Source organism: Barbus barbus, assembly GCF_936440315.1.
Source record: "Barbus barbus genome assembly, chromosome: 5".
Classification (NCBI taxonomy): domain Eukaryota; kingdom Metazoa; phylum Chordata; class Actinopteri; order Cypriniformes; family Cyprinidae; genus Barbus; species Barbus barbus.
The window spans coordinates 32,842,334-32,855,132 of NC_136733.1; the positions used below are offsets into that span (position 1 = coordinate 32,842,334).

General features: G+C 40.2%; 1 protein-coding gene across 1 annotated transcript; it reads left to right on the top strand.

Annotated features, from left to right (window-relative positions):
• Positions 1–2,954: 2,954 nt before the first annotated feature.
• On the top strand, positions 2,955–6,387 carry LOC306869504 (T-box transcription factor TBX3-like; the record flags this gene model as incomplete). Its single annotated transcript, XM_079416266.1, has 7 exons — positions 2,955–3,250; positions 3,451–3,718; positions 4,101–4,247; positions 4,365–4,441; positions 4,967–5,100; positions 5,297–5,832; positions 6,091–6,387. The coding sequence occupies 7 exons, from the start codon at positions 2,955–2,957 to the stop codon at positions 6,385–6,387; spliced, it is 1,755 nt and encodes a 584-aa protein (XP_079272392.1).
• Positions 6,388–12,799: the final 6,412 nt, after the last annotated feature.

Here is a 12,799-nt window from a genome sequence, read left to right on the forward strand (position 1 = left end):
TGAATTGCTTCTTTTTACTGTTATAATGCTTTATTGAAATCCTTCTATCCAAGGTTGTCTCTTCAGCAAGAGATTTGTGAGCTGAATGTTATCCTACAAACAAGGAAAAAACTGCAATACAGACTGCTCATGCTGTCAAACGTTTCATTTTTATTTTAAAAGATACCACAAAGCTTGTTCAGTGGTAAAATGTAGATGAAACTATAACATTACAATAAAAAAATGTAGTGTTAAAACTTCACCTCTTCCCAACCAGCCACACCTCAATGGTCAGTAGCGGCTGGTGGAGCAGTTTAAAGCAACTATTTATCCTCGGTGTTAAGTTACACACAATGTCTGTTAGTGTTCTCACAAATATCAGACTGGCATCAGTGCTCTCTCCCTCCCACCGCTCTCTGCCCACTCCCTCTTTGAAGTAGGAATGATTGACAGCCAGGGTTGCTCCTTGCCCAATAAAGATTGGGTCATCAGTAGTGGATGGCCGCAGATGGCATATCTCTCATAATCCGGTGTATGGATCTTTCTCTGTACTCTCAGCCACCGTGGCAGCGCAGCTGAACACAGGATATAAAGCTGTCATAGAACAGCGTCATCATAAATTCACAGATTTAGCCATTACAGGAGCAGGGTGTGAAATAATTTAAATGCTTCAGAATGTAGGCAATGTTCGAAAATAAAGCTGTATCTCAGTGAGCAGAGTTTTCACCACCCTTATATTGATATAGATCAAGCGTTTAAATGAAATTATTTATCAAAAGGGACAGTAAAGACGTTGCTAATTGTTTTTTTTTTTTTTTACATTCATCAATAAATAAATAAATAAATAAAAATCATGCCCAAGACTGAATTCATGGATGCTGAAAATGCAGCTTTGCCATCACAGGAATAAGTTACATTTTAAAATATATTAAAATAGAAAACATAATTTAAGTTGTAATTAATATTTCAAAATATTACTATTTTTAATGTATTTTTCCTTTAATAAATGCAGCCTTGGTGTGCACAAGAGGCTTCTTTCAAAACATTAATAAATTAAACTTTTGAATGGTAGTTTATACTAGGCTAATTTTGATGATACAAAACTTTACATATTTTAAGAGAAAGGAAAAACTTGCACCAGACAACCTGCATTTAAATGAACATGTTAGGACATGTAACCCAGCATTTTACACTATACACTACTAAAACAATACAAAAGTGATGCCAGTTAGCCTCCCACTAAGAAAAAAAAGAAGTGTGCTAAAGTGCTGATGCCTTGAGCAGAAACCGAAATAGAACCTCATTAAAAACCTTGAAATGGAGCGTCTGATGGGGCTTCCCCATTACTTGGACTGTCAAATTGACACCGTGAAAGTTTGGCCACATCCTTTAAAAAACATCAAAGCTTTTTATCTATAGACTAGTAGGAGTGGTTTAGCTTTCAATATGTGATTGTAGACATCAAGAAAAGGAAAATGGTTTGTGTTGATTACAGAGTTACACAACTGATGGTTTCAAGAGGCTTGTGTCCTGCTGGTCTCACTCAGTCCACGGTGGCGTTTTTGAGCCTTCGTGGAATGTGCAGCCAAAACTCTTCTGCAATAAAAATGTGTAACTGAATACACTCACTAATCCAGCCAAGACAATCACAAGCATACATCAGCTGAACCCTCAGCCACTTCCCACTCATGTCACAGCATGATATTACGGGACGGAGTCTGGGAGCAAGAAAAGATGGGACTTATAATTGTGTGTGTATGAAAATTATGTAAGTGAGGAAAGTGTTTCCCATGTTTGACTGTATTTTGTAGTTGTGCTGTTTGGTGCTTTTGTATCAAGCATCTAGATTAGAGATGTAAGATTGATTACGGGTCGTGTGGGAGGTGAGTGGGAGGGGTAATTTAATGAAGACAGTCCTAAAGAGAGCATCAGTTAGGCCAATATATATTTTAGTATGTCCCACTGTTTGTTCTACACTGCCATTAGAACATGACTACTTTTTAATGTATAGAGAAACATCAGAATAACATCAGTAAATATTTCTCAAGGTGTGTTTATTTCCAAATTTCTGTGTTGCATGGGGTAAGCTGTCACAATGGAACCTGACAATTTACAAACTTTGGAATTTTCAGAAAAACGTAAACAGTGAAACAATTATGAAACAGAATAACAAATAACAAAACAGCAAAAATGTAAATGGTAAAATACAAATATATAAAATACAAAAATATGTTATTTATACGGTAATCAAATAAATTGTTAACAAATTGTTTACATTTAGGCTAAATCCTGAATTTGTTACTTTTTTTTTCATCTGAAAAACGATGCAGAATGTCAGAATATTTAAATATTCAGAAATATTTTTAAAAATATATATTTTAAAGCCTTTTGAATTCACAAAATTAATCTGTATAATTGGTCTTTTGATTCACAACCTTACAGTTAGTGTGACAACTAGCCCCGATCTGCCTTTTCTTTATCTACAAGCATGAGCAACACTAAAATCTAGACAGCTGATGCTCCATTTGTATCAAATCACTTTGTTGCAGTTGATTCTTTATAAAATCGATTTACCACGCCCTTACGAAGCACAATTGGCTTGGATGTGTCCACGGAGCCAATCAGAAACCCCTGACTGACCCGTCCCGACAACAAACCACCATGCTGTCCTGAGATCCGGCATAAGGTCCCCAGGGTTCATCATCTGTACGCGCGAGACCCCATAAAACAACAAATTTACGGTCTCTGCAGTTGGGTTCTTCACTCAACAGGACAAAGCCATGAAAGCATGAAAATGGATGAAAAAGACGAGATGCATTTTGACAAACTGTCTGCAACTTCTGACACAGCCTACTGAACTCGCATGATTCCACATAAGCTGAAGACTTCAGAGAGGAGTTATTAGCTATCTGCACTGTGAGGATGAAGTGATTATTGATTATGAAATAACCCCACTAACAGCGCAAGTTGAGAGAATGGCGTATCACCACTTTATACCGGCCAGTCCTATTGACCTCACTATTAGTTCGATGCTTGGACAGCAGTCCCAGATTTTTCCTACGGGATACGGGAAACAGCAGTTTGCGAACGTGCTCCATAACTCGGTTCGTCTGTCGCTCAAAGACGCCGCGTCCCCCGCGCACCTCTCTGTGGAGACGAGAGACCCTGGACTGGCACCTGAGGATGACCCCGTGGTTCACCTGGAAGGCAAGGAACTGTGGGGGCAGTTTCACAGAAGCGGCACGGAGATGGTCATAACAAAGTCTGGAAGGTAAGAAGGTGATTTAACACGACCAGTCTCCGCGTGGAGTGTTTAAAAACTGTTTTTTTTTGTTTTGTTTTTTTATTTGCATGGACTGTAATGAGCTATAGGCTACTTTTCATGCTGTATATTTCTCTTAAGTGTTAGTCTACTATGTATTTTGACTTGAACACTTTGTAAACAAGTGAAACGTCTTTTGCTTCTCTGAGGCGAATGTTTCCAGCATTCAAAGTGCGCTGCAGCGGCTTGGACAGGAAGGCGAGGTACGTCCTGCTGATGGATATAGTCGCGGCTGATGACTACAGATATAAGTTTCACAACTCTCGCTGGATGGTGGCTGGAAAGGCCGATCCAGAAATGCCCAAGCGAATGTACATCCACCCGGACAGTCCTGCTACCGGGGAACAATGGATGTCTAAAGCTGTGACATTTCATAAGCTCAAACTGACGAACAATATATCTGACAAACATGGATTTGTGAGTATTTCGTATGGTAGATGCGATTCACAATTTATGGACGACTTTTAGTGTAAATTCCTCTTCAAAATGTTAGCCTATGTTCTATTTTATTTTCTATCTATTTTATTTCTGTTTCTGGGTAATTTTCTCTTTCTCGTCAAGCAAGTAGCCTGAAGTTAACAAGCCCTAAATTCAACAAGTTGCTTGTAGCCAGCAGCTCATTAAAGTTATTTTTAACTTGAAGTCATTAAAGTCGTATAAAGCCATTTTTCTAATTCTGTGCAAAAAAAGATTTAAATGAAATTTTGTGGAATTTGAACAGAAATGTTTCTTTTAACTATTGTTTGAAAAAAATTAATCATGAAATGAGTATGCAAAATGATATGATTTTGTTTTGCAGACCATATTAAACTCCATGCACAAATATCAGCCGAGGTTTCATATCGTTCGAGCCAACGACATCCTCAAACTTCCTTACAGCACATTCAAAACCTACTTGTTCCCTGAGACAGAATTTATCGCTGTGACAGCATACCAAAACGAAAAGGTGACAGATTCAGATGTTTCGTTGGTGACAAACCACATATTAGCCTAATAAAGTTGTAAACAATTTTCACAACACTCAAGAAATGTGGCATCTTCATTAATATGTTAACTTTTACAGATAACTCAGCTGAAAATCGATAATAACCCATTTGCGAAAGGATTCCGAGATACCGGAAATGGGAGACGAGAGAAAAGGTATTTTATTTCTTTCAGATTTATGCCTATACAGTCATTATCAAATGTCCACTTCTAAAATGCATCTATTTTCCTTTTTACATTTCTTTTTCCAGATATTATCAGCGTACTGAAGTGAAAAGTTGAACTGAACAATATTAATTTCTGAGTCTGTCCCCTTTTGCTTTAAAGACAGCAGTACTGGAGCTGCAAGAACACAAACTTGTGATCATATTCTCCAGCATGGTCTGAGAATGATTCAAACAGCACATTGTACTGAGCAAATCTAACCTTTGGAAAAAAAATTGTTCACATGATCAATATTCCAAATTTACTTATTATTTGATTAGAGCAAAATCTTTCTTATTTGCGTCATGTTTCTCTGTCTTCTTATTTATATCATGCTTTTTTGTTTAATACATTTTCTTTATTTTCAGGTTTAAATTAGATTTTGAAACCTCAGATTTTCAATGTGATCTTTTGAGCAGCACTCTCTGAAAAGAATCATTGTAAAATCCACTGACATATGTATTTTTCAATAATTAGGAAACAGACGTTGCATCAGAGGTGTGATGTGGCACCAAAAAAAGCCAATGTGTTCACAGACGACTCGTCTTTTGACCAAAGTTCATCAAACCCTTTAATTCAAGAAACAAATGTCATTACATCAACTTCAACAGGTGTTCGGTTGGATTTATACTAAATCTATATTTCTACTTTATAATAATCTATAATAAATGTCAAACTGTTTATTATTGTAAGCAATTTTATACTTATGTATACATTTTTATACTTAATTTGCTTTTATTCTCTGTTTTATTATTGATATTATTCTTGCTATTCCTAACAGGCATTTATGATGTATTTATTCTACAGATACGAATGAGAGTGACATTGACGGATATGGAGATGAGAAGGAAAGCAATGAAGATGGAAAGCATTCAATTTCTCAAGATGAGCAAAATTCTGCAGAAATCTCAACAACGGTGCAAGAGTCCAAGGACAATATAAAAGAGGAGATACAAGGAGAAAGGAACATAAGGGTCAACAGCAAAGAAAAGCATAGTAAAGAGGCTACTGCAAATTTAACCTTGGATAGAAAACATGCTGAACAACACAAGTTTGCAGATGATGTGACTGACGTTTCTCAGAAGGGTTCGCTCATTCGGCACTATTACATCCCCACTCCTGGTCTAATTAATTCTCTGTGTGTGCCGCCACATGTCTTGTCAAATTTATGCCAGTTTAATTATGTTGGAACACTTCCGTTTTTGGCATCTGAAGCAACTGGTCCTTGGTTAAGTAGAAGGTCAAATGAAGGGGAGGGTCAAGATTACACCACTTCAGTCTCATCCTCAAAACAAAGACCTATTGTAATGCCTGATTTTCAGCAGCACAGAACAACCTCTCAGGTAGGTTGACAGTTCATTATGTTAGCCTGCTTGGTTGAATATCACTAAAAGATAAAAATACAAATATTTATTGTAAAAATACTAAATAAATGATAATGTTTAAAAACAAGAAAGACATGAAACGCTAAACAAAATGTGTTGTTTGATTGACTTCAAATTGCATGTAAAAAACTTTAAAAGTTTGCAAAAACTTTTTTTTTTTTTTTGTAAAAACAATAATACTAATAATAAAATATTGATTTGATCTGACTTTTTCAGGGTGTGACTGTCTCAGCACATGGAAATGTCTTATCGTATCCACAGAGTTACATGACTACATCTGCTGCCACGTCATCTGCTGTGTCATACCAGGTTCAAGGCTCCCCCTTTTTCAACGCTAGCTACCGATCCCGATGCAGACCCTACCCTTTGCCAATGTGGGTGCATGGCCGAAAAATGCCACAAACCTCAGTATTTGTACCATATGGTGAAACTGATACAAATGATCTTGCTGGTATTACAACTCCTGGATTAAAACCTAATGAGGATCAAAACACACCATGTCGGGATCTCTAGAGATGCCTCTACAGGAGCAACAACAAATTCAGCTGTAAAGACGTGCATTATGGAATGGTTAGAGTTTATTGTATGTATCAACTGAAGATCTGGATTCAAATTAATATATACTATTTATTCTTTAGTCTTTATCTGCTGTGTAAAAGTGTGAAAAATGTGTAAAATACATGAAGTTGCAGAGCAACCATTAAATACATTTCATACAGTTTTTCTGTGTTTTTCTCCTTGTTTTTCTTAACCATATGACTAGTATACAACTCACTTAAGCATATTTAAGCTATAGGGAATATCTAAAAATATTGTTTCAGTCTACCTATAATTAAATTCTTATTTTATTTTATTCTTTCTTATTTTCTTACTAACATTTTCTTTTCTTTTTTCCTGAAGATCAATTAAACGTTAAGACACTTTTTTTATCCAATAGGGGCTGGCGCTATCCCTGGCAGTGGCAGGTCGCAGCGCCACTTCCGGTGGCATCCTGTTTCCGGTGGCATGGTCGTTTCTGGCAGTTTTTGTTTTTGCTGTTTGCGTGGTAAAAACTACACTGTTCTCAGTGGCGAGTGATGGCGTTTTAAAATATTAAGGCAAAGTTCCCACAGGTGTGTTATTTATTATTATTGTTATTATTATTATTATTATAAATTTTTCTGTATCAGCTGCTAGTTTGTGCCAGGAGCCAGGATCTTTTGTCGCTGTTTCTGCTGTAAACTACACAGTTTTATTTTTAAATAAAAGATTTGATGATGCATATTATATACCAGCGAGCAGATGCGATCAGAATATGAACCCAATAAGCTAAATTGCATAAGTATTTTCCCATAAATAACATACATAAAAGGAGTGCTTAGCTGTATAGACAGTATATACGCACGTGTATACTATATACAGGTGCGTAGCCATCATTTCAGAAGTGAGGGGGACAAAAATGTAATATATATTCACACAGTGCCTTGCGAAAGTATTCATACCACTATATACACACATATATATATATATATATATATATATATATATATATATATATATATATACTGTATATACAGACGTGGTAAAAAAAATTACTAAAACTATTGAAAATGGGGGAAAATCTCATTATGAAATAAATGTTTTTCTCAAATACACATTGGACACAATTATTGGTACCCCTAGAAATTGTCAAACAGCACCTACATCACCACATGTTGTTCGGGAGGGTTTCAAGAAAAATTCTCCTAGCTCATCCAAAAAGAAACTCCAGCATATTCAGTTATCAGACACGACTGGAACTTCAAATGGGATTGGCTTCTATGGTCAGATGAAACAAAAAATGATCTTTTTAGCAGCAAACACTCGAGATGGGTTTGGTGAACACAGGGATAAAAAAGGACCCCATGTGTACAATGAAATATGCTGCTGTATTTTTGATGTTGTGGGCCAATATTTCTGCTGGAGGTCCTGGACATCTTGTTTAGATAAATGGCATCATAGATTCTATCAAATACCAACAGATAAAAAATCAATAAGTGACTGACTCTGTTAGAAATCTTATAATGGGCAATGTTTGGATCTTCCAACCGGACAATAATCCAAACACAAACCTCGAAAACAACACAAAAATGGGTCACTGAGCACAAAAATAAAGCTTCTGCTATGGTCATTACAGTCCTCTGACCTGAACCCTGTAGAAAATGAGTGGGGTGGAAAAAAAAGAAGCACCATCATGGAGCTAAGAATCTAAAGGGTCTGGAGTGATTCTGGATGAAGGAATGGTCTCTGATCTCTTGTCAGGTGTTCTCTAACCTCATCAGGCATTATATGAGAAAATTTAGAGCTGTTAAATTGGCAAATGGAGGTTTCAAAAAGTTGAATAAAAGGGTGCTGTTAATTGTGGCCAATGTGTTTTAGAGAAAAACCTTTATTTCATAATGATATTTCCCCCCATTTTAAATTCTTACTCTCCAATGAAAGGTTAGATTTTTGTGAATTTTTAAAATAAAAGATCAAAAGGATTATCAATGCAGATTAATTTTCACAGTCTTCTTTGATCATATTTACCAAGGGTACCAACAATTCTGACCATGTCTGTATATATATATATATATATTTTTATATATATATATATATATATATATATATATATATTTATATATATATACATATACATACTGTATATAAGAATATAGGAAACTTCATTTTTTTCCTCATATTTCTTTCTTTTAATTGGCTTTGAAATCAGATACACTGTTGGACAATAACCAATAAACTATTTGTTACTGCACTACAAACACTTTTTTTTTCATTTTTATCACATATAAGACAGAATAGTTTCTGTACTGTAATAAATGCTATGTCAAGTAGCACTGAATTGTTCATATCCTTTATTTATTACCTGGAGATTATTGATAAAAGCACAAATAAACCATATATTGTTGCAATCGTGTGTTTAATGTCTTCACATTTCCAAAGGTTTCTGCCTTTTATTCAGATCATACAATGATAGCTGGATGCTTTTGTCCATATTAGGGATTTCCTGGTACGTTGTAAGTTATTACTTCTATATGAGTCCTTCTTGCGCCCTCTGGCTTCGTGTATGAGTAATATATATATATATATATATATATATACTTATGCATACATGCATACATATCTAACCTTACTGTTATCACATTTCCCTGGTTTAATAAACATTACATTAAAAAGGCCAAATACAATTAACAATATGCAAGCAACTAGTTAATAACTAAAGTGTTACAATTAAATACATTATTTTTTTTGTAGTTTTGTATAACAGTGTTGTTTTTACCGAGCAAACAGCAAAAACAGCGAGATGGCAACTGGGGATGCCACCAGAAGTGGCGCTGCGACCTGCCACTGCCAGGATTTGTACCTGCTCTCTCTCTTTTTATTCCTAAAATTAGGTTTATATTTTTAACATTAAGTACTTGTATTTGACATATAAACGCTCTCGGTTACTCACGCAACCTCGGTTCCCCGAAATGAGCGAACGAGACATTGCTATGGGAAATATCTTTTTCTCGAATACTACTGAAGCCTTATTGAATCACACCAGTGAAACTGGCCAATGGCGTTCAAGCGCGCAAAATATGAGCGGGAAACCCACTCTATATAAGGCAGTGCTTGTATGTCATCCATTCAGAACTGAACATTCTTGGACTGAAGCAACTTGGATCAAGTCCTAAAAGACGTGGTGAACTATATCAAAACATTGTGATAAACTGTTAGGGACCGCATTGAATTGGTGGTGCGTCAATACAGGGTGTATACGACCTAGTCGAAACCACTGATACACAGATCATAGCTGAGGCTGAGTAGGCACGTGCGCTGGTTGCACTGACAGCACATGCGAGGCAAGCGATGACACATCTAGGTTATAAAACCTCGCGAAAGTGCTGGGTGACGACCAGCCTGCCACCGTACAAATGTCCTGAATAGACATGCCATTTGCCCAGGCCCAGGATGATGCGAGTCCACGGGTTGAGCTGTAAGCCAAAGCAATTGCGTCGACGATACAGTGTGAAAGCCTTTTCTTGGACACAGGCAGTCCTTTTGTGCATCCAACAAAACATTCAAATAGCTGTTCCGAGAGTCTGAACTGTCTAGAGCGCTCGATATAAGTACGCACCGCACGTACAGGGCACAGCAGTGTATTAAGCGGCTCCGTCCCGGTCAGTGTTTCGGGGCGGAAAGCAGATAGTGTTATGACCTGCGCTTTAAATGGAGTCGAAAGCACTTTAGGCACATATCCTTTTCTAGGCTTCAAGGTAAGTCTATATATTCAATACACAAGTCATCAATCGAAAGCGCCTGCAGGTCTCCAACTCGTTTAACAGAGGCCAGCGTGAGGAGCAGCGCTGTCTTGAGAGAGAGCGCTCACAAGTTCGCTGATTGTATGGGCTCGAACAGGGTCCCGTGAGAGCATCAAGCACAAGCGCCAATTCCCAAGTGGGTAGAGCAGAAGTGCGAGCAGGGTTCAGCCGTCTTGCTCCTTTTAAAAATCGTATGATCAGTTCATTTCTGCCAATCGGGCGATTTTCGGCGTGCGCGTGAAAGGCTGTTATAGCGGCCACATACACTTTCAATGTGGATGGCATACGACCATTATCAAATCGCTCTTGGAGGAAGGCAAGAATTATTGGTATTGGGCAGTTGATTAGGTTTTCGCCCCGCGATATACGCACCAACTTGAAAAAAACTCTCCATTTATGTGCGTAAAGATGCCTCGTGGAAGGAGCCCTATCCTCAGAGATAGTGTTCAACACGCACTGAGGAAGTGCATCTGTTACTGGCAAGATCCGTCGAGCGGCCAGACATGAAGGCTCCATGACTCCGGATTTGGGTGCCATATCGTTCCTTGTGCTTGAGAGAGGAGGTCTCTATTCAATGGGATAGTCCACGGGGGGGCTACCAGCATCTCTACCAGTTCTGGGAACCACGGCTGATTGGGCCATTTCGGTGCCACTAACAGAACAGATTCCTTTTCCTCTCTGATTTTGCAAAGCACGTGAGGCAGAAGTTTCACTGGAGGAAAAGCATACTTGCGTACTTTCAGCCAGCTGTGAGCTAGTGCATCCATTCCCAGGGGAGAGAGTGTCAGTGAAGAAAACAGCGGGCAGTGAGTGTTCTCTGCTGATGCGAAGAGATCCACCTCCGCCCTGCCGAATACACTCCAAATCATTTTGACTGTCAGAGGGTGTACTCTCCACTCCCCGTGGATTACCCCGCCTGCGGATTTACTGTGGATCGACAGTAAATCCACGCCATAGTTCAGGCGGCCAGGGACATGTACTGCACGGATGGAGAGGAGGTGTTGATCTGCCCACAGAAGGAGGTCTCTCGCCAGCCGCAGCAGTGGTCGCGAGCTCACGCTGCCTTGGTGATTTATAAATGCTATGCTATAAAGAATGTCTGGGAGAAAGCACTCGAGAGCTAGGTGTACAGCACGAAGCTCCAGACAGTTTATGTGCCATGACTTCTCCGTTTCTGACCATGTCCCGAAGGCTGGTCTGCCATCACATACGGCTCCCCAGCCCGTGCTCGATGCATCTGTCGTAACATTCTTTCTCCTGATCACTTGGCCAATACGAACACCCCAGCGATACAGAGTCATATTGCGCCAAGGCATCAGCGTGTGTAAACAGTTGCACGTCACTTTGATGCGCAAGGTGCCTTTGCACCATGCGTTCTGTGGCACCCGGCTCTTTAGCCAGAGCTGAAGCGGTCGCATATGTAGGAGCCCTAGATTGCACACTGTCGAAGCAGCAGCCATCTGGCCGAGCGTCCTCTGAAAGCATTTTAGCGGGGAAGAACGCCCTAGTTTGAAGACTGCGAGAGAGCTGATCAGTTTTCGTGAGCGCTCCTCCGACCAACGCGCTCGCATATTGATTGAGTTCAGCTCCACTCCTAAAAAGGAGATGTTCTGGCTCGGTACCAGCACCTCACCACCGGCTCTTGTTTGCGTCGAAGAGCAGCAGAAGGGGCGTGCGGTCTTCCTGTGCGCTGTGCTGAGGAGGAGCGGGAATGCGCTGGAGGTTTTGCGCCGGTGCTCTTTGGCAGGAAGTGGATAATGGCCTTCGACTGCTTCTGTGCTTCAACAAATCACTCCGTGAACGTCTCCACCGCCGCTCCGTAGAGACCTGAGGGCCGTTTTCTCTGAGTCCTTCAACTCGGTCAGAGTAAGCTACAGGTGACGATCTAGCACCACAAGATTCCTCATATTGCGACTGATCGCTCGAGCTGTCAACTTCGTCGCTCTGAGGGCCAGATCCGTGGCACGTCAGAGCCCTTTAAACACTTCGGGGTCCGGCCCGTGCTCATCCAGTGACTTGAGCAACTTGGCCTGATATACCTGGAGTATCGCCATCACGTGCAGTGCTGAAGCTGCCTGGCCCGCCGCAGAGAAAGCCTTGCTGGCAAGGTTTGCAGTGGCGCGGCAAGGTTTAGAGGGGAGAGACGCGTTGTTTCTCACTCTCCAGTTCGCCGCAGCTGACGGACAGAGATGGGCAGTGATGGCTTCTTCCACGGGGGAGGTTTGATATACTTGGTCAGCTCCATCCACAGAAGACAGGAGGGAGGACTGGTGAGCGGCGCGACTTTTTTATCTCGTCGTGCACCTCGGGGAAAAAGGGGCTGGGTCTCCGCTGGGTGTCTTTGCGGCCGCGATCCGACTGGAGGTACCACTCGTCCAGACGCCTTCTGGCCGGCTCGGCAAGAGGCGCCCACTCCAACCCGAGCTCATCCACTACCTTGGACAGGACGCTTAGGAGCTCAACATTACTGTGATGGAGGTCCCCCTCGTCGCTGCCATGGGGCGCAGTGTAATCCAGCGGGCTGTTGGACCACTCCTCTCTCGCAGACGCTGTCAACTAAATGGCATCATCCTCCTCTTCAGTGCCCTCCATGGCACCGAAAGACA